The sequence below is a fragment of the Cannabis sativa genome, chromosome 8 (genome assembly GCF_029168945.1).
Source record: "Cannabis sativa cultivar Pink pepper isolate KNU-18-1 chromosome 8, ASM2916894v1, whole genome shotgun sequence".
Taxonomy (NCBI): Eukaryota; Viridiplantae; Streptophyta; class Magnoliopsida; order Rosales; family Cannabaceae; genus Cannabis; species Cannabis sativa.
In genome coordinates, this window is record NC_083608.1 from 50,156,091 (window position 1) to 50,178,832 (window position 22,742).

The window sequence follows — 22,742 nt, forward strand, 5'->3', positions numbered from 1 at the left end:
CATTAGTTAAGTAAAATTAGATAAATTTGATTTTTAAATCTAAACAATCTCAATAGTTCAAAAGAATTTTTAATTGAAAAATTCTTAAAAACCATAATAAAAATTCAAAAAAACATAATTTATTACACAAAAATCGTATTTAGCCTTAAATTTATATTGAACATCATGTATATTGTTTGTCTCCCACAAAGGCACAAATTGTATCACCAATGAGAAGATAATTTAATCTGATATTTGTGTTGTCATCTACAAAAAACCAAAGCTTTACAGGTTCCGAACCATGTTTTATTTCTAAAAAAGAAAATGACAAATACAAACATTCACTTTTTAATTAAAATACTATGACTTACGATCCACATCTAATATACTTCTATAAAAACAATAACAATAATAATTAAATTAACAATTGTTTCCAAGGTATGCAACTGAAACTCATCATCTTAAAACTTCAATGAATTGTCTAATCAATTAGCATTTGTCCATCTGTGGTTTGTATTGTTGTTTTGCTGCTTTGTGTGCTTAACCCTTCGTGACGCTTTTGCTCTTGTAACTTTACGAATTCCTCGATTCTTTTCTTCAAGTCGGTGTCTGGTATTAACATGTCCACTGTGAGATGGGATCGGTTGAATGGATCGGTCTGCAAATCACATTAGATGTATAAATTAGAATAGCACAAGAGAATAATGTAGTTTTTTCAAATTATGAAGTTCAGCATTGGAAAACTTACACTATCACTAAGAAGATGCCTCTGAATGACTGCTCGGTCTATCGTGGTTTTGGAAGAAGGTAAGATCACTGGATCTTTCATTAAAGTGTACTGCCATAACAACCGAAAAAGAAAAACACAACACTAGTCAGATTTCTGTATGGTGTTTTCACAAATGGATATCCACAAATGGGGGAATCAGAAAAAGAGAAAACATACTTGAATTGGGTCGAGGAACTCGTCGGGTATCTCCCCAAGAGTAGCTTCAGCATCTCTTGCCTCAGCTGCTGCAACTTTGGCTTTGGCACCTAGCTCGATGAATGCTTGTATTACCTTCCCTTCTTCACCAATTCTGCGGAGAACATCTGCTGCAGCAGTAAATAACTGAAGCAAATTTCAAATCATTAGATTGTCGACTCTATAAATTCAGAAGAGAGAAAATTCAAAACTTGGACGGTCTTACTTGTTCGTTGTAAGATCGGCCATCCTTTGAAATGGCAGCAGGGAATATATTTTCGGAATCATCCCTTGCCAAGTGAACATAGATGCAGACAATCTATTAGCCAAAAAGCAAAAATGTTAGCCGGCGATTTTCATGCATGAGAAAAATATGTTCAACTTAAGCTCTAGTCATCCCTAGAAGATGTATAGAATCCAACCGTTCACAAACAAGCCTACCGAAATTCAAAGACAACTTAAGCATGCAAAGAGCATACAAAATCATGATTAAACACAAAGTAATGGCAGCAAATTAGTTTAATAGTGAATATTGGATAATACTAGTTGATACAAACCTGCTTCAGCAACTGCTTTGGCCGAAATTCATATTTTTCTGGGTCTTTCAAGGTAAGTGATTTTCTTTGTGGACCCACAAGTTGCAACAGAAAATAATTGAGCATACTTGCTACTCTTTCAACCTGGAAAAGATGAAACAACAATTTGTTTAAAGTTGACGAGACAGAATTAGAAACAAGCAGTAGTAACACACACAATCCGACCATAAATTAAATGTGTTGAATAAAATGAGAAAACTATTACCATTTCAGGAAGTAGGAAAGGAGCAGTAATCTGTTCTGAAGTATATGCCAACATACTAACGTCTTCGTTTGCCAATTTCATGTCAATGCGTATAATCTGTAAAAGACCAATAATGTACATTTGACACGACTCCCATTAAATGTGGAAGAGAGAAAAATTGTTAAAAAGTGGGGCAAAGCATTGGGAGTTCATTGAAGAGAGATCACACTTACATTTTCTTGGGAATGGAATAGTCGGGTTCTTTCCTGCCTATCTTGGTCTGTTCTTCTCTCCCATTCAACAGTGTTAGCCATCTCAGCTTCCAGCTCCTTAAGTTCAAGAATCTTATTCAGACTTTCATCAAGAAGATAGATGCTGTCATTGATCAAGAAGTTTAAGAAGTTCAGGTAGACACCCTTCTCTTCTTCCTTAGCAATCTGAAACAGCATGAAGATTTATGTAAGCAGTTAGAAATGCAATGAACTTAGATTTCATTAAGTGTAGGGGAAGTGAGGTGTCCTTACCCTTCTCCAAGCATTACGATGACTAGGGACTTGCCAAAGGTATTCAAGAAGTTCAGAAATATTATGACGAATGTTGAACTTATCATAAAACTGCACAGTAAAAGAGACCAACCAAACAAGCATTATTTTTAAGCCACATAAGGATAAAGAAGATGAAATAACACGATTTTTATTATATAAGATTGAGTGTATTTTACCTGAGTATGGGAACCAGTGAACTCAATGTCAACATAAAGCTTCAACAGATTCTTCACAAGATATTCCAGAGATAGCGGATGACCTTCAAATAGGCTAGCAGTAGCTGATGAACTACTGCAAATACAACACAAGAAAAATCTGAGTACCTAGCTTTCAGCTATAACATTTTTCGATACACTTGCCTAAACCTATTTTAAACAATTTATCGAGTACATTAACCCAAACCTATTTACAACTAAGCAGAGACAAGAAAGCACCTTCTACGGGGCATCCAGCAGTTCAGGACTTCAACCATCTTTGCTCTTAGATAAGGGTTTCTTATATAGTTTGGTGTGGCCATGAACATGATGATAAAGTTCATAAAATCATCCTAACAAGAAAAACATACACACTATAAAAAAAACTGCATATAAGGGGGGGAAAAGCATGAATCCAGGACAGAAGATATCAACAAAGAGTCTACCAGCAAGACCCCATCCAAAGCTTTTGGAATTCGGGAAGCAAATATGAGCAATTCCATTGCATCTTCCACAAAGTGCTCTGGCATACACGCAAATTCGGTAGGGCAGGTTGATGGCAAAGGCATTTTAAATCCACCAACCAGGTTTACCAACCAAACCACCATTAACCGGTAGAAAGAAAGGGCACTTTGTATAAGCGTTCCATCCTACAGTGGAAAACAAGATAAGCAAAAAAAAATTGAATTGGATACAAGTCATTAGTTTATTATCAACTAGCAAAAACTATTAAAGACATGATGAGAGAGACAAACTGAAGTCTATATGATAAAAACAATTTAAAATTTTGGCCATCAAGCACACACTCGGATAGAGTTAGAGACAAAATAAGAAGTCTTCCCTACCCTTAATATTTGAGCTTCATAGCAAAGCTTTTCTTGCGAAAACAACTCTACTTCTTTCTCAAGACGAGTTATTTCAAGCTTAAGCTGAGGAGAAGGCGTCATAGCTTTGAGAGTGTTGAGATGATCTTCACACCTTGAGATGTCCTGGAATGAAATAATTTAATTTCATGTTTCAACCAAACCATAATCACAACTCATAAGAACTAACTATTTCAAAATAAATTTGACGAAACCAAAATACCATGTTATACCTGAACCAAATGCTTAAAGTCAGAAAATGCTTTTAACAAGCCCAAATTGAGCACCCTAGCAGTCATGAAGAAGCATTCGCATATAAATGTATACTTATTTTTTTCACCACCACTTGATGACTTTGTGACAGAAGGTCCAAAAGAATTACTGCCTGAACTGGTGGCTTCTTGCGACTGCAGTAATCGATCCTCACCATCACTCTGCCCCTGGCTATTATTTGTCCATTCAGCCACTTCTTCTGATGATGCATGTAGAGCAGTCAACCCTCTACCACAAACATACAGGTTCATAACCAATAATTAGAACTACAAGAAGATTTCATTACTCACGGTAAAAAATTATTACTAAAGCAAAAGTTCTTACCTTAAATCCAAACGGTCACCGTAAAATACATACTTTGGATCAATTTTATCCATTTTTGTCAGATTTGCATCTAAAAATGGATCACAAAGTCTGAGCATTACAATGCTAAGATTAACAAACATGCCTGAACTTGCACAAGACATGGCATCCACCTGCAAAAAATATTATGTATAGTGAAATGTAACAGTGCAAGTGATAACCGTATTATGTATATGTGTGTGTATGTATATATGTACTGAAATAAACTACTTCTAAATTGAGTTCTTTGATAAGGAAAAGAAGGTAGAGGCAATTTACTAAAATATCCTCCTTTTCCCTGGATGGTTAGTGGTATTTGTTGACGAAGTAAATTGCAACTGTAACTGAAGAAAGAGGTGGCATTGAAGGTCTTGCATCAATTTCTTGCCTAAAATACTTCATTATTTTTATCTATCTCCTTGACTGACTACTTAAATTGCAACTGCAACTCAAAAGGAGATTGCATAAAGGCAAAAAAGGTACCTGTATATGAGCCCTCGAAGAATTTTTATTGATAACCTCTGCAAAAAATTCAAGAACATGCCGCCGTGTGTCTTGATTCTTAAGGAGTAACATAAGAACATCTGTTAGGCCATCATATAAGGTATTCATGTGTGCCTTAATTGTACTAAAAGAAGATAACAGATCAGCTGGACGCCGAGTTGAAGCTTCTGCAAAGCATAGCTGACTGGTGTTTGAAAAAAAAAGAAGAGAAAAGTTCTTAAACACTATTTTTATATCCGTTGATTAAAAAAAAAAAGCCAGTACCATAGTTTCATGCATAAAAAAATGGTGCCTTGACCCAAAAGAAAAACTCAATAGAGTTAAATTATAACATAAATGAAGTTTAACACATGCATTAGTTATACCTTGTATTCACAACTTGAACCACAAAGGTTAATACAAAATACTTCTTTCTAAAAGGATAAAAGTATAAGAAGACACCACGGTGGCTTTGGTTGGAAGGAATAAAAACTTAGGAATAGAAATGAGAATGGATTAGAATCAAATTTAAAATGCATAACAAAATGTAATAGTCATTCCACTAAAATTGTGGAAAAATCATTCCATTAGAATTACATTCCAATACAATAAAATGCAACCAAACAAAGGAATAGAATGAAAATTGATTCCTTTCCATTACCTCCAACCAAACACCACCAAATCTACATTTGGTTTCTTTAACCAGTGCTATAGTTAACAGTTTCAATGCAACAACAAAGTTTACATTCTGTTTCTATTTTTAGGACATTGTTCATACCTCAATTCATGTGTTCCAAAAATCAAAACTTTACTTTACAAGAGCAACATGAAAATTAAAGCAATGTAAACACAAACACAAAGCAAATATAAACTGTAAAAATCAGACTCACCCAACATCAGGCTGACTCTTGTAAATAGTATGATCAGGCAAAGCACTAATATGAAAGAAAGGACCCAAAATGCTTGTCACTTCAATAGCACGCCCAGTCAAATAAACACCTTTTGGAATCCACCATGGATGATTAACCAAAGACTTAGCTCCAACAGGAAAACTAACCAAATACTGCAAAGCCATTAATGGTTGCCTAAAGTTTCCAAGAGCAGAGACCTTCAACACATTAAGTCTAAGATCCTCATACAACCCTTTCAATACTGGGTCCAAGCTATCAAAATCAGTGTCTTTGAAAAACTCATCCAAGAAACCAGGTGGGCTCTGAATATCATTACTACCACTGCTTGAACCCCCATACCTATCCTCAAATTGAGAGAAAATCAAAGACAAAAGCGGCGAGGAATTCGGTCTATTCAAATTCAAATTCCCACCACCAAAAAGCTCCGGATTCGCTAAATGAATCCGACAATACGATACCGAAAGCTTCTTCGCTTGTTTCACTACTAATTCCATCTCAGACCTAAGATTCTTATTCTTCATCGAAACGATTTTCGTACTTTCAGTATGAGCACGTCGATAACAACCGACTAAGTACTGAAAAGGGGTTTCGGTCGAAGCAAAATTACCTGAAAGCCGATCGATTAAAACTCTCTCCATCAAATCACGTGAGAGTCTCAATTCCTTGCCTTCACTGAGAATCTCAGCTGCTGTCATTTCCAAGAAAGCGATTCTGGGATCGGAATCGGCGGTTTCCGTAAGCGAGACTAGAAAAATTTTCCTAAGGATTATATCTTCAACCTCTTCAGGTGATCTTTGGGGTTTAGGAGTCGCCATTGAACGAGAAAGACAAAATATTTCTCCTTCTTTCTGAATCAGAAGAAGACTACTATAGATTTTGAATTAAAATCAAAACTTTCCCGAGAAACAAACAGAAAGATAAAGTAGAAAATTTGGGATCATTACTTAAGAGTTTCAGTTAAAGTAACTCTCACTCATATATGTCTTATATATAACTAATAAAAAAAAATGTAATTTGAAAACAATTACACGTATAACTCTATGTAAGAGTATTTTATTAAGGATAATTTCTAATTTACTATGAAAAAATAAAATGACTAATTATATAATTATGAAAAAACTCTTAATTTAAATTGTAATTAATTATATGCTTTTTAAATTTTGTAATAAGGGTGCGTTTAGAAAGTCACAATGTAATTGAATTTATGTGTAATTAGAAAATAATTACACAATTTGACATGTTTGTCTGACCATGTAACTCTCACTCATATAGTCTTATATATAAATAATAAAAAAAATTGTAATTTGAAAACAATTACACGTATAATACTCTATTCAAACGATAATTTCTAATTTATTATATATATATATATAAATTTACTATGTACGTTATAGTTATTAAGATATTTTGTAAATTTTTAAGAAATTTGAAAAAGTTTAACACGCTGAAAACTACGTTCAAACAGCGTGTTGCACCACGCGTGATTATTTTATTTTATACGCGTGTAAAATAGATTGTTTGAAAATTATTTTCTATATTATAAATTATTCTAAATTTCTCAAAATTTTGTTGGTTATCTTAAATAGTTATAACGTACATGAATATGAGAAAAAAAATTAGACTAAAAAATTCTTTTGGATGCCGAAACAAGTCAATGGTGCATCAGTACATCCCCATGAGATGCATTGTAGAATCACCCTAAAAAAATAGGTAATTACTAATAAGAATAACTTAATTATAATTAATTATAAATTTTTTAAGTTTCTTCGGAAATTACTCTATATATACTGTTTTTTTATTTTTTTTTTTCAAATTTACAGTTTGGGTTTCTAAAGTGGTTTCAGTGCAAGTTGCGGTTTCTATACGATTTTTTATTGCGATTTTTCAAAAATATTGTGTAAGTTTTATACTGTGTAATGTGTTAAATTTTTACTGCTGTTCTACGATTGTTTTTTAGTTGTTTCACTGTTGTTTTTAGTTGATCTGTTTTATGTTCTACTGTTGTTTTATAAAAACACAGTATTTTGAAAAAAAAATTGTGTTACAGTATTTTTATAAAAGTTAACTTAAATTCCAATATTTTTGTAAGTTTCTCTTTTACAAAATAGAAGTTCAATTTTGTTATTTAACAAAATATATGGTCTAATTAGTAACTTTTGTAAAATAAATTGTTCAAAATAATATTTGCCCTAAAATAAAAGGTCATAAGAAAGCTATTAATTTCTTGATTATGAATTCAACTAAGCTTTTCAAAAATTACCACTCCGATAACTACACTAAAATTTATTTACTAAAAAACTCAAAGGCTCAAAAGAGACTAATAGGTAAACGGGGCGGGGCGGGCGCGGGCATTGCTCTCCCATCACCATACCCACTTCTTAAATTCACCTCATACCCGTCCCAATACCTGTTTAAATTAAAGCGGGGTGGGGCGGGGATTACCTGACGGGAGAAGGATTCCCATCGTGTACTCATTACATATATATTTTTTTTTAAAAAAATTATGTTTCAAAGAGAATTAAAAAAAAATAATCATAAAAATTTAGTAAAATAATAAATTTAAGTTAAATAGTGTGTACAGTTAAAAAAAGTATAATCAATAAAAAGCCTAAAGCATGAAGTTATTTTAATTGTAGTAGTTATGATTTTAAAACTTAAATATATACATATATCATATCGGGGCGAGTTCGGGACGGGTATCTATTCCCCCGCCCCCGCCCCGTTTTCGACTCGGGTATGAATCTTTAAACTCATACCCGCCCTCGCCCCCGAAAGTCAACCCCCGTACCCGTCCCATTAAGGGCGGGTACCCAAACCCGCGGGTGTAATTGCCATCCCTAGAGACTAAAATGAATAATACAAATAGAATTGGGTTACAAAATAACAATAATAATAAAAAAAATAAAAAAATTGATTAGTGGCTTTTGATATAATTAATATTATCATTTTGTGTTTATTAGGAATACTTTTTTTTTTTATCCATTAATAAAAAATATTTTTATATTATATTTCATTAAAATATACTAATTTTTATAAGTGAGTTGTCTAATATATTTTTTTCTTTCACTTAAGTGTAGCATATAATTTACATTAACCTAAAAGATATAATGTAAACATAAAAAATGGATATATCTTAAAAAAGTATAAAAATAAAAATAAAAATCAAAATAAATAAAATAAAGTAAGAATACAATAAATATATATAATTTTCGGGGTAAGTTGAAAAATACCACTTTTATTAATCAATTAATCAAATTTACCTCTACTTTTATATTTATTTGAAACATACCTCTTTTTATGTGTATTGTACCCAAAATACCCTGACATAAGAGAGTCACATAGAGAATATCTTGAAGTGACAGGGGAAAAATTGGTATAATATTTAAAAAAGAGGTAAAAATGATAGATTTTAAAAAAGAAGGTAAAAATAAAAGATGACAATATAATAATGGTATAAAGTGTAATTTTCTCTATAATTTCCTCACTTTAATACAGTAGATTTTGTGTTGTATATGAGATTGGGCTTCAAAGTATTTACACTCAAGCCCAAAAGGACTTTGATTGGATTTATCAAAGGGGTAAGTTGAATAATATCACTTTTATTAATCAATTAATTAAATTTACCTTAAATTTTATATTTAATTGAAACATACATCTTTTTATATGTATTGTACCTAAAATATTCTGACATAAGAGAGTCACATGGAGAGTATCTTGAAGTAATAAGAGCAAAATTAGTACAATATTTAAAAAAAACGGTAAAAATGATAGACTTTAAAAAAGAAGGTAAAAAATAAAAGAGGAGAGCAGACGAATAGGAGAGAAACACGTGTATGCATGCTGTAGACAAGAAAAAGACGCTGACTGGGTGCTGATGGGGCTGGCATGTCCCATGGATTGTGGGCTCAAGGTGAGTGAAATGGGCTGGGCCTTTATTCTCTTGGGCTAAAATGCCCATCTCTGCTCTTTTTCACAACTATTTTTTTTTTCTATTTTTCCAGATTTGCTACTTTTATTTCTTTCTTTGTTCATTTTCTTTTCTTTCTTTTCCTCAACAACAATACACTTCAATTCTTACAAAAATAACAACAAATTAAATTAAATTCAAATCAAATATATCTTCAATATAAATATATATCCTTAATTCCATAAAAATATTAATTTAAACTTTAAGATTAATAACAGAGACACCATATTACACATTCAATTGTAAAGCCACATGATCTTAATTTCCTTAGCAATAAGCAAGTGTATGATGATTTTCATGTTTGATTGTTTTTTCATTTTTGATGAAACTGTTGGTTCTAACATTTAGTGATGTTCTGGATGTTTAATTGATTTATCTTCATGATAGTAATATGTTCATTTTTTTTTTATAATTATGCAAGATTGATTCTAAAATAATGGCAAGGCAATAAAAGGTGTTTGGTTGCTCAATATGGTTCAGAATGTATAATGAATAAATCTTAAAATTGTAATTTTTTACACTTCAGCGGTGCATAATATTTTTTATAGGTGGCGTCCTACGAATCTACAATTTGTTATTGATATTGCAAATCAAACAACAAAACTATATCTTATACAAAATTCAAATTGGAGACCACACAATTCAAGTACTTGAAATAAGGGACATTCATTAATTATATAATAAACCAACTATATATATATAGCTAGCTGGTTATACAGAGAATTAAAGCAAATATATAAGGCAGTAATTTTATAATTATTATTATTATTATTATAACAATATTATCACTTAAATGTTTCAAAACGAAGTACGCTGAAGCCACCTACTTTGAATTCCGAAACTTGTTTATTATTATTTTTATGCGTGGAAGCAGAAGCAGAAGCACTAGTGATCATGGCTTGTTGATTATTCTTAGACGATGAAGAAGATGATTTATGTTCATGATGATGTTTGGAGCTCGAATGATTGATCGACTTTTGTTGATCATGATGATGATGTTGTGTACTATTTTTGGAGGAGTAGTGATTTTGTGAACTTATTGCTATAGCTTTTTGTTTCACAATTTGTTGTTGTTGATGATGATGATGGTGCTGTACACCGCTACTAGAAGCCCTAGTAGCACCACTACTACTACTTACACTTATTGCCTTATTATTATTATAAGACGACAAATTATGATGATGTGATGACGATGATCGTGATGTAGAAGAATGATTACTAGGTCGTGAAGTAGAAGAAGAAGAAGAAGAAGATGATGATGATATTTTATACCGATCTTCAACGACAGTTTGAACTTGTATGGTTCGACGATGAATCACTTCCACAACTTTGTGGTCTGATGATGATGATGATTTCTTTTGATCACGATGATGATGATGATCGATAACAGCACTACTACTTCTTCTCGAAGTAAGTCTTCTATCAGCCATTATTATTTGTTGGATGTAGTATTAAAATATGAATTATTGTATGGATAAATCTTTGCTCAATATATGATATGTATTTATATATATATTGATTAGATAATAAATGTGGTTAGAAGTGAGTTTCATGAACACTTTCATTCCACACCATAAGTTGTAGAAGTAGTAGTTGTCTTGGGAAGTTTCTACGTTGGCTCTTAAAGTCTTTAGTCTTTGATTAATATGTTGGTTCTTAAAGTCTTTCGTCAATTTAATATATATTTACATTCTTATCTAGCTACAGCCAATATATAGTTGTTGACTCTTGTTTTGTATTCTTATAATCTATAATATCTTTTAATTTAAGCTTAATTATTACAAAAAAAATAAAAATAAAAAACTATGAGCCAGGCAAAAGTAAGGGGTAGTCGCTCCTCTAAAAAAAATAGAAAAAAAATATATATTTTAATTAATTCCAATATATATTTATAATAAAAAAATTATATTTATAACCATAATATTAATTTTGTTACAATAATTAATTAAGCTACATTGCATATATATAATAGAGGTGACATTCAAATCCCATATTCAATTTTCTTTTAAACTTGCTTAAAAATATATCATATCACTTTAATTAGAATGACAAATTTGTTTAATAAATATTAATAACGACCGACCTAATTAATCAGATATATAACTACTTCTCTAAAAAATTAATTAATATTAATATGACGTATGTCATTATACTTTTATATTATAATTTTTTTTGAAGGATACTTTTATATTATAATTAATTTAATAAACATATGTTCTAATTATAAAATCGTCACCATTGAAACAATAATTAATTATTAATTAAGATTAGTGGGTATTTGCTGGTGAACGATAGCCACCAAAACCTTTATTAATTAGCTTGGAACTAACCTAAAAATTTCCAAGCATTTTACTTAACAAAAACAAGTATATTATAGTTAATGAATTAATGAATTAAATAATAATATAACAACAACCTAATACCTTATAATTTTGAGCAATATTGACATAATGTATCAATACCTAACACCACTTAAAAATAGTATATATTAATTTTATAATTAATTAACGATATTTTATAATAATATTTTTGTTGTAAGTCGAAATTTATATTTTATAATAATTATTAAATTAAACTATATAAAATTTAGTATACTTAGTTGTACAATTGCAACATGACACCTCTAATTCTCTTATGATCTCTCTCAATCGCTAGCTAATATAATAATATGAATACTAACGCTTTATATTTCTTTACCATAAGTAGGTTTGACCAAATATTGCATTTTTTCCACAAAAAGTATATTTTAGCTAATTTATAAAACAAAACCACACTATATTCCTTTCTATATGTGTTTGAACACGAAATTATTATATTGGCAGCCCAATTAAAGTTTAATTAAAGCTATTATACGTTAATTAAATGAGATTTTCAATGTATATATATAGATCTTATTTTTATGCTTGTTCCTACCTAAATGCTTATCATTTACCTAGCTAATAGAATCAAATTAAACATTTACACAATTATATTCATAATGGCGAGTGGCGACTCATCGATCCGGCCAACCATAAGAGAAGTTTCGGCTTGTGAAAGCCTTCGAAAGGCTACTCACAAGAACTCATTGGTAGATAATAATATCCCTCAACCCGACTCGTCCTCCTCATCAATTCGGCCAAGCATAAGAAGAGTTTTTGTCGGTAAAACCCTACAAAAGACTACTCACAAGAACTCATTGGTAGATGATAGTACCCGGCCTCAACTCGACTCGTCCTCCTCATCATCAATTCGACCAAGCATAAGAAGAGTTTCTGCCGGTGAAAGTCTCCGAACTACTCACAAGGATTCGTTGATCCTCGAAGAAGATAATAATGTTCGAGGAAAACAACATCCTTTTCCTTCTAACCCTAACTCATCATCTTCATCATCAATTCGGCCAAGCATACGAAGAGTTTCGGCTAGTGATCAAACCCATCACAAGATAAATAATACTACTACTCATTATAATCATATTGAAAATAGTGGTCCACAACATCAAGATATATTTTATTTCTATAATGATGATGATGATTATGGATCTAAGTTATCATCATCATCATCATCTCATTCCAAACATAACTCTTCACTTTCTTCTCATCATCATTCATTGCCAGGAAAAGAAAGGCACATAAGAGAAAATTTGGTGGACATAAAAATAGCCGGATATAGTTTATTGCGCATAGATAAACATTAGTTGTAATTTATATATATATATATATATATATATATAATAATTGTAATAATAATCAATCTCACCTTGTCCGTTAAAGTGGTCTTACTATATATATGGTGTCATTTTTTATTTAAAAAAAGTTATTTTTATCTAAAAGTTATTAATTTAATTTGATACGAGACAATGGATAACTTTTTTAGTGATGTAGTATTTTTTTTTAAGAAAATTTGATAAATCTTATGTAAGAAAAGAAAAAATAAAAGGTCACCTACAAAAAAAACTACTTAATAACTATATTTTAGTCATAATATAAATTTTTAGTAACTAAATGTAAATTTTAATTACTAATTAAATTAATTTAGTTGTGTTATCTCACTACTGTTTTGAGGCGCACTAAATATTAAATAATATATTAATATGTTACCTCATTCATTAATTAACAAACTCTTGTAATAATACGTGTCGAGAACAAACTATATATATCTAAATAATATTATTGGAAAAATATATATGAATAACTCAGAAGAAACGTAGTTTATTGTATTAGAAAGAAATTACGCAATCATACATGCGCATGCATTTGGTTGAAATGTATTGAATATAATATCGCATGAGAACCATATAACAATTTAATCTGTTCATAAAAAAATAGGCACGACAATATATGAAGTCTCCCTTTCTACTTCTAGACTCTGAATAAATTATAATTTTTATATATATATTTATGAATGTATATTTGCATTAACTTTTGTACGTCCTAGCAATTTTTTTTTGTGAAATTCCAAATAATTTTTCAATTATTAATTTGTGGATAAACTTAAAAATTTGCCACATAAAACAAGCTTAATATATATATTTATATATTTATATATTTATATTTATAGTATATTTTATATGCGTATATATATAATAATTAAGTTGTTTTGAGTTGCTTATTTTTCGAAACCATAAATTATTTAAAATTTTATAAAAGTTAATTAATATATTACAAATTGACCTGGTTTATGTTTATCCCTTCAAAGTTATAATGTAGAATTCATCATGCAATAGCTAGAAATCATTAATTAATATATATCAATATGTCGAGAAGAGCCCCTTCAAGATCATCATCACTAATCTACAAAAGAATTGGTAGTACTAATAATAGCCTCCATTCAAGATCTTCATCTCAGCGGCCCACCTTAAGGGCTGCTTATGTTGATAGTAGATATCGCGGTTTCTCCTCCTCTTCCTCCTCCTCCTCGTCTTCTTCCTCATCCTCATCCTCATCCTCGTACCCTTCCATGTCATCAGTAATGTATGGAAGTAGATCATATGCGTATTCTTATGCATTGAGTAGTTCTGCATATACAAGTGGTCCCAAACGCCAAGATATATTTGGTAGTAGATCGAAAGCATCACGTGTTACATACAAAGCAAAATAAGCCCTACATCAAACTCAAGTACACGTTTGGACTTTATCACCTTAATAATTAATTATATTAATAATAATATAATAAATAAATACTATTTTAGATATTATGTTTTATAAAAGTTATTGATTGAAGTTTCTCACTTTCTGTTTTGTTAAATAATAATTTAGACCATGTATTTTGTAAAAAAATATAAAAAATTTATGAGCTCAGAGTCTTATTTGTACTATATTATAAAATATAGGGTTCATTTTGTTATTTAACAAAATAGAGTTCAATCAATAATTTTTGTAAAACATTAGTCTAAAATAGCATTAAGAAGTATGTTATTGTTAATTATTTAAGCCATATAATTAGTTCTATAATATATAGAACGTACAGCCCTTTTTGGTTGTATTATTATTATAGCTTTCTTGTATGAATTCATGGAATTAGTACAAGGTAATATAATATAATGATATGTTCATAATTAAGTACTATAAGATTATTTTCCTTGTTCTTGCCACTTATAGGCAAAAGTTGTTTGGTTCATATGTTTGTGAATGGTATGTACAATTATTATGTAGTTTGTTTTTTAATGGAAAATCAACTTAGGCTCCTTTCTTTTAAAAATCACTTCCAAATTAAACATTTGTATTTTTATATTTACCTTTTGTACATTTCCTTTTAGAAGAACTTCCACCGCTGTAGACATCTATACATAACTAACATATTTTTAAATTTAAAATAAACAATCATATTTTAAATTTAAGCCTTCACGGTCCTCTTGGAGGGGTGCGTGGACCCGGTCATAGCTGAAGTTGTGGGGGTTAAGGAGGCTCTGAGTTGGATAAAGAGACACCAATGGGGTCGTGTTGATGTTGAGACAGATTCTTTGGTTGTTGTTCAAGCAACTCGAGGTTCGGTATTCATTCCATCTCCTTTTGGTCAACATGTGTCTGCTTGTCGTACATTGTTGGCTTCCTTACCTTCAGTCACTATTAATTTTGTTAAACGTTCTGTAAACAAAGCTGCACACTGTCTTGCTCGTAGCTCTTGTTTGTATTCAGATCGTATTACTATTTTCAGTAAGAGTACTGCTCCTGCTGATCTTTTATCTATTATAATGGTTGAAACTTCATTCTAATAAAGTTTACTATTTTCTTTCAAAAAAAAATAGTAAAATATTTTGTAAATTATTATTTGTTATTACAATATTGTTACAATTACGTCATTGTCCTCCTCATCATCATTACTTATCATCATCATTACTTATTGTTACAATCGTTTTTGGACATTTGAACTCTCCTCTATGTCATCAACAATGAAATTATTTAAACCTTGAGTGTCAAGATTTACACGACAGATGTTTGGAACTTCAATTGGCTTAACATCACGAGAGACATAAATATCATCTAATTGTGGAAGTTGTACAACTAATTCAGATTCAATTAAGTTATTTTCCTGACACTATAAGAAATACAACTTTTACCAGCGTAGTTAACCAAATGCACCGAAAAAGAAGGAGCATAAGAGAGCCAAAGATTTTAAGCTAAAACTTTTACCAGTGCAAATATAATACACGCTAGTAAAAATGATTTATGGCAGCACAAAATATTGCGCCGGTAAACTGCCAAGTTAACTGTCTTTTGGTGCAAATACTTTTTTTAGTGTTTTTTATATTTGCACCGGTAAAATTTCCTCAGTTTTAGCAGGAGAATACTCACATTTTAATTTGTTTCAGAGGGACAGATGTAACTTTTACCGGCACATATAAGAACCGACAAAACTCAAAAGAAAAAGTACATGGGAAAATTCCCACCTGGTCTTTTGGTAAGAGGGAAAACTTTTAATTCCTTTACTATTAGAGACGATTTTATGTCGCCTCAAAATTTGTCGCCCCTAAAAATAATATTTGTTGTAGTGATTATAATACTATACACAAAAATATACAATATGCCATAAACTAATATATACACACACTCAAACACACAAATAAATACATATACATATACATATAAATATACATACTGATACACATATACACATACACACACATACACATACATTATATATACACAAACTTACATATTTTTACACAAAATACTTATCTATACAAATTTAAGTAAAAAATATAAACATAAATATTTAAAAGAATAAAAAATAAAAAATTACCTTAACTGAGAGAGGGAGGAGCAGCGGTCAAAATTGTTCGGGCAACGATAGTGGCGGGAGGGTCCCTTTGGGAAAATAATGGTCTCCTTTTTCATTGTTTTTTGAGAGAGAGAGAGAGAGAGGAGAAATGGGGAAGAAGGCTTTCGTGCCTTCGATTTTAATCAAGCGCTTTTACCAACGTAATTCGTTACACCAGTAAAAGTCTACAAAAGCGCCAGTAAAAAATGATTCACTAACCCTAAAACGAAACACATCGTTTTAATAAGTTTTTGCCGATGCAAATATGCCTTGGCAAAAGTTTTCTACCAACTCCAATTTTCACGCTAGAATTTTCTCACTTTTTCTTTTATCAAGGTCCAATTTGTTAAGTCTTTTTTAGCAAATTAGTTGACAAAATATTTTTGATATAATGTGCATATTTTTATTGAGCAATTAAATTGATTTTATTGTGTTAATTTCATGCCTCTAATTGTTCTTTTAATTTATGGGAAGTTCTTTTCTCAGCTAGTTGCATTTGTTTGAGAATCTTTTCTTCCAAGAGAAGAAATTCTCTTTATGGAATATTGTCTATTTTTGAGAAACTTGACTTTTCCTTTTTTCTAATTGATAAATTCTGTTTTGATATGTTTTTAGCAAATCAAACAAACTTTATTAGCAGGTTTGAAGTCTAAATTCGTGATCTTAGTTCAATTTAAAAAGTTTCATTTCTAGTCTTGATCTACTGCTGCAAAGTTCGATTCTACTGCAAATCAGGAAATTTTTTAAGAAAGTTTTGTATAGTTGGGCAATCGTTTTTGTGCCTATCTTTGGGGTTGCTATGTTTTATAATTAGGACTTAGAGAGCATCCTAATGTTTTTTTATCTCTTCGAGGCTCATATTTTCATATCTACCTTTGTGAGAAGAGTGTTTCATTTGTAAAAACCTAGAGTGTTTAACTAGATTTTAATTTTCTTGTTATGATCTCATATTATTCATAGAATAGATTGAAGAGAAGCTTTGAACAAGCGTGTCAGGAGAAGACTTTTCCAAGTCTCAATTTGGGAGGAAGTGAGCATATATTTTCGGGAGCAGATTTGTTTAAGCCTTACTTTAGGAGGAAGTAAGTACACATCAATAGCTGAAGGGAGTTTATTACTTGGTGTGTTTCAGAGATCAGATTAGCAAGATGGATTACAAAAGGCTGCGAAAAATCACTAGAAAGAGTCTAAATTTGTTTAAGTCAATCACTTTTGCAATATTTGATACTTTACTAATTGATTTTATTTTTTTGAGCGTGACCTCGTTCTAGTAGTGTTTGAAAAGAATACTGATGCCATATATAATTCTCTTGTGTCAATTTTTTCTTTTAAAATTCTGCATTCATTTATTTCTAGTTCTGTTTGATTCTGCAAATTTGTGTTCTGTAGTGACAAGATTACAATTTGTTACTGTAGTCTGTTACAGTTGTACTTTTACTAAAATTTAATAAAATTATTAACATTTGCAAAAAATACGATTTTTCACAATTCATCACTAAAAATTGTCAACAATTTACCTTTTGTTAGCGTAAATCGGCACCGGCAAAAAGTTTTCACCCGAATCGGTGCTAGCTATGAGCATCTCAATTATATAAGCAAAAACTGTCTTTTTCCTTTTTCTATATGAAGGCTAATTCAAAGTAATTTTTTAAAGAATATTAATGGTAAGATGAAGAGAATGAATCACACAGCAATATTTAAGAAATATAACAAATTATTTGTTGAATGTTCCTTTACGTTGCATCGAAAAAGCCTTGTAATTACTTTCTTTACTTAATTATATCATATATAATTTTGATGAAAAAGACTGATTTGTTTACTGTTTCAAAGTCATTCTGATAAATTGATGATGTTAGTCATAATTAATTAAGAAAGACTTTGTTTAATAATTAATTAACTTGTTATAATTAAGCATTTATGTATCTAACCACGTCATGATGCATGCTACCTATCTTGGCAAGTAGCTTTCTACGAAGATATATATATTATACGCCGGTTTAAATTTATTTTTTATTTTTTAAAAAATTATATTTATATATATTTTTTTAATAAATAATGAAATTTTATTAATAGCAATTAGTTAAAATAATAGTTTGTAGTCTAATCAAGATATCTTTTCCATTCACTACAAAAAAATTTTTAGTGATAATTTTTTAGTCATAACATATTATGACGTTTAGTGACAACAAAAAGTTGTGACTAAAATATAATATTTTAAATACAAGTTGTCACAAATTTACCTTTAGTTACAATAAATATTGTGACATGATCAAAATATATTTATGCACATGCAATATCCAACGTGTATATTAACTACATATTCTCATTTAAGAAAATTTCAAGTCAAATATATATTAAATTTTAGATACTTTATTATTACGAAAGTTTAGAGAAATTCAAGCCATGGATATTATTAACAATTAGGTGTTATATGTGACATGGGGTTATAAATTTAACTGTATTATATCACAATGATCACTCATTCAAAAAACATTTAGGAGATAACTTATATAGAGCTTTCCAAACATTTTTATTACTAGCTAAAATTAATTGTTTAGCGTATTGCTAATTAATAACCTAGTTTTCCTATAAAGAGAACTAAGAAGATTAAGGAAGTTAGAACACAATGTCATCGCGTTCAAGCTTGACATCATCAGGCTCAGCCTTTTCGGTGGCACAAATAAGCGATTGTAGTGTCGCTAAGGCAAGTGCACGCCCTTTATCAAACCGACCGACCATTCAGGCAACTTTTGTCATGAGTAATTATAGTACTCATCAATTACAACAACCGTTATCATGGCCATCTTCACGATTATCATGTTCACAGTACTACTACCTCTCACAAGTAAGTGGTAGTACTCCTTATAATTATTACTATTCTCAAGGAAATAGTAGTAATCCTTATTATTACTACTATTTTCAGGAAAATAACAGTAATAATTCTTATAATTACCAGTATAATAATTTATATGAAAATTGTGGTCCACAACGACAAGATTTTTGGGCTGATGAACAACTAGCATTGTCAGCGCAAAGAGTATCATCACATGGTCCGGGGTCATGGTTGGCGAGCATAGAGAGGTCGGCCGTGGCTCATGGCCGTCGTTGGTGATGACCGACCAATTGGGATAGTGGTGGTTGATGTTTTAATAAGTTAAATTTTATGGGAGATACAAATTAAAATAATAAGGTTATGAGTTTATTAATTTGGTGTTTTTGATGATTCTATATATATATTGTAAATATTTGAAATTACAAGTTTCAGATTTTAATTTTGATTTGTTTGTGATTTGGAATATCTAATAAGTATAGAAATAATAATAAACTAAATAACATAAATTTTTAATAAGTTGTAATAAATTTGATTTGATTATTGTTTGTAAATCCAATGCTTTATTATTATATATACGATACAGATATGAGTTAGTGCCAAATTGTAATATGTAGTCTTATATATATTTGGATAACTTCTACTTTCTTTTTCATTTCATTGGTTATTTTTATTTATGATACATTACATAATTTATACTAAAGTAATGATATCACTTTCATGTAATAACACTATCTATATGAGCTTAAATATTGGAGTACTTTTATTTATAAATGAAATTAACTATAATATATATACTACGTATAATTAATCAATTATATATAAATGAATAAAATGAAATAAGATCAGGTTTATATACGTTGTTCCATTACTTTATGAATTATGATTAGGTTATATAGTGATTAATTCCAGGGACGGAACAAAATTTGGAATTTACGGGACAAAAAGAAATTGAAAAGAAAATTTAAAAGAGGCTAAATTCTAAATTTTGAATTTTTTTTTTAGAGGAAACTACAAAGATAAAAGAATAATATATAATACATTTCTCTTTATAATTGTATCACAAGGAATTCTTATTTTGGATATTCCATTCCTCAAAATTAGAACATTCCTTATTTTACCACAAACCCTCTAAACTTCCATCTTGCTTTTCGCATTTCAACAGGTTCATAATCTCTTTCGATCTCTTTATTTCACCCGATCTGTGCTTCTGTTTTAGTATTATCATTTTTTAATTTCATATTTATGTATGATTTTCTGTTTTGTGTTGTTAAAATTAATGCTCGATGAATTGGGTTTTCGTTAAAAAGAATTTTTTTTTGTTTCTTTTTATGTTTTTTAAGATTAAATATGCAAATATAAGATGTTTGCATGGGATCTTCGTTTCTTCACTCTATTCAAGCTTCCATTGGCAGGGTCTCTCTTATAGCGTGCAGTCTTCGTCTTCGTCAACCTGAACTGGAATAGGTACTGACTGGTTTCTGTTGTTGTTATAGGATCTGCTTATTTCTTATGGAATCATCTCCAAGAATAAGTCTCTAAGCTAAGCACTCCTTTAATACTCTACTCTACAGAGTCATTGTTTACAATTCCTTTGTTTGTCATTTTCCAGTGGATCTGATTTATTCTCTTTTCTTTCACATTTTTCAATCATCAATTGTCTTATTTAAAAGTGAAGACTCTTGATCATATTCATTCTTCAAGTTACCTTAAGAGGTTTCTATTTTAATTTTCTTTGTCTATCGTTTGTTGTTGCAAAGAAGTTCAATGTTTTTCTTTCTTTTTTCACAACTCTTTTATATTCTTTCTTTTTTCAATGTTTTCTTTTTGTTATAGGTTTGTTTTATATTTATTTTGATCTATTTTGCGCCATTATTTATGGCTTTGGCGCCTTACAAGGCTTTAGCACCTATTATATGGTTGAGCCCCTAATTATTTAGGGTAGTTTGTTTAAATTTTCACGTTTTTCGGTATTGAATGCATAAGAAAATTTTGACACAATAATATTTTAAAGTTAATAAGTTATGCACTATACAGATTTATTAGTCGGAATCAAAGGATTATTTTGGTTAAGCTATGATTTAAAGAATATTTTAAACTGAAATAAAGTTTAAGAGGTTTTACTTTAAACGCTAATTCTTATTAGCTATGTTTTGGTTTATATTTTTTAGGAAGTTTCAGCATAAAAGAAAAGTGTTTGGAATTTTAGTATTCAGATTTTATTATTGTACTTAATTAAGTAAAATGAAGAATAAGAATCTTGAGGATCTTGTAATAAAGGGAGGTGGAAACACTAATGGTTAATATATTGGTTTAGATATATTTGGGAAGCAAATTATTATGAAAATTTAGTTTGTTCTCAATATTATGGGAATGTACCAAAATTATTATATTATTTGTATTTTTAAAGAACTTCTGGATGAGTGTTATTAGTTTTTTGGTGGAAGAAATGGAAGTACAAATTTGAAGGATGAGCTGCGCCATTATTTATGGCTTTGGTGCCTTTTAAGGTTTTTGCGCATGATCTATGGCTGGCCCCTAATTATTTAGGGTAATTGATTAAAATTATAAGATATCATGAATTTTAAAAATATTATAAAATTTAATAGCTAACAATTATGGTATATAATTATGAGATTATTGCCTTATTAGTTTATTATAGATAACATAATATTAATTTTGGGTATATAAAATATAAATATGAGTTTATTATAGATAACATAATATTAATTTTGATATATAAATATAAATGTGGGATTTTGTAATAAATTGGAGATAGGGACATTAATTGTGAATTGAGAATATTTTGTTTTATTTTATTTTTATTTTTGGAAAGATATTGAAATAAATGGAAAGTAAATGCTAATGAAGTATTGAGATTATTGCCTTATTAGTTGTATAGGAAAATACTAATATGAATAGTTTTTATAATAATTTGAATGGTATAATAATTAGGAGGTTATCTATTTAAATAATAATTAAGGAAGCAGTATGTCATAATACCGAATTGGATTAATTAATATTAATTTAATATTATTAATTAAATGTATGATGAAATGGTAATAGGAAAATGGTACTTTTGAATGTGAAAATTGCAATATTAAGTTTTAAGGATATTAATACAATTTTAGTTTAATTTAGGTTGAATAAAGATTATAGATACTATGTTTTACGCTATAAATAAAATAATAAATAATTTGACTTATTAAGGATTTTGACATGTTTTAGTCTATAAATAAGTAATATTTTTAAGAGATAAAATGAAATAATTAGTATATAATATTTTGAATATTTAAGGAATAATAGGTATTAAAAGGAAAATTTTATTTATGTTTGATTTTAAAAGGGTAAAATTAAGGAATAGGTATCCTATGA

At 29.6% G+C, this 22,742-nt stretch overlaps 4 protein-coding genes across 5 annotated transcripts; 2 read left to right on the forward strand and 2 right to left on the reverse strand.

The window, feature by feature from the left end:
* Window positions 1–203: 203 nt before the first annotated feature.
* On the reverse strand, window positions 204–6,301 carry LOC115699140 (probable ubiquitin conjugation factor E4). 2 transcript variants are annotated; one of them, XM_030626387.2, is made up of 16 exons: window positions 5,314–6,301; window positions 4,424–4,628; window positions 3,923–4,074; window positions 3,559–3,826; window positions 3,308–3,451; window positions 2,909–3,112; window positions 2,703–2,815; window positions 2,445–2,556; window positions 2,248–2,337; window positions 1,957–2,160; window positions 1,745–1,840; window positions 1,501–1,623; window positions 1,170–1,262; window positions 926–1,090; window positions 728–817; window positions 204–637 (listed from the first exon to the last, which is right to left on the reverse strand). In XM_030626387.2, the coding sequence occupies exons 1-16, from the start codon at window positions 6,147–6,149 to the stop codon at window positions 461–463; spliced, it is 3,072 nt and encodes a 1,023-aa protein (XP_030482247.1). In that variant the 5' UTR covers window positions 6,150–6,301; the 3' UTR covers window positions 204–460. The 2 variants fall into 2 exon arrangements, with proteins under 2 accessions (XP_030482247.1, XP_030482246.1); XM_030626386.2 differs by having other exon boundaries at window positions 2,445–2,559; window positions 5,314–6,300.
* A 3,785-nt stretch (window positions 6,302–10,086) lies between these two features.
* Window positions 10,087–10,731, reverse strand: LOC133030665 (uncharacterized). The gene has a single exon (XM_061103478.1). The coding sequence runs from the start codon at window positions 10,729–10,731 to the stop codon at window positions 10,087–10,089; it is 645 nt and encodes a 214-aa protein (XP_060959461.1).
* A 1,547-nt stretch (window positions 10,732–12,278) lies between these two features.
* Window positions 12,279–12,974, forward strand: LOC133030666 (uncharacterized). The gene is made up of 2 exons (XM_061103479.1): window positions 12,279–12,698; window positions 12,825–12,974. Exons 1-2 carry the CDS (start codon window positions 12,279–12,281, stop codon window positions 12,972–12,974), a joined length of 570 nt encoding a protein of 189 aa, XP_060959462.1.
* A 1,058-nt stretch (window positions 12,975–14,032) lies between these two features.
* Window positions 14,033–15,491, forward strand: LOC133030667 (uncharacterized). The gene is made up of 2 exons (XM_061103480.1): window positions 14,033–14,333; window positions 15,118–15,491. Exons 1-2 carry the CDS (start codon window positions 14,033–14,035, stop codon window positions 15,489–15,491), a joined length of 675 nt encoding a protein of 224 aa, XP_060959463.1.
* The last annotated feature ends 7,251 nt before the right edge of the window (window positions 15,492–22,742 follow it).

Bases quoted from the DNA above. Each gene is read 5' to 3' on its own strand.
- LOC133030665 (XM_061103478.1), bottom strand. From the start codon at position 10,731: ATGGCTGATAGAAGACTTACTTCGAGAAGAAGTAGTAGTGCTGTTATC.
- LOC115699140 (XM_030626386.2), bottom strand. From the start codon at position 6,149: ATGGCGACTCCTAAACCCCAAAGATCACCTGAAGAGGTTGAAGATATA. The intron at 2,338-2,444 runs GTAAAATACACT...TTTACTGTGCAG, and splicing joins TCACTGGTTCCCATACTCAG to TTTTATGATAAGTTCAACAT. The intron at 1,091-1,169 runs GTAAGACCGTCC...AATTTGCTTCAG, and splicing joins GCCGATCTTACAACGAACAA to TTATTTACTGCTGCAGCAGA.
- LOC133030667 (XM_061103480.1), top strand. From the start codon at position 14,033: ATGTCGAGAAGAGCCCCTTCAAGATCATCATCACTAATCTACAAAAGA. The intron at 14,334-15,117 runs GTAGTAGATCGA...TTTAAATTTAAG, and splicing joins CAAACGCCAAGATATATTTG to CCTTCACGGTCCTCTTGGAG.
- LOC133030666 (XM_061103479.1), top strand. From the start codon at position 12,279: ATGGCGAGTGGCGACTCATCGATCCGGCCAACCATAAGAGAAGTTTCG. The intron at 12,699-12,824 runs GCTAGTGATCAA...TATGGATCTAAG, and splicing joins CAAGCATACGAAGAGTTTCG to TTATCATCATCATCATCATC.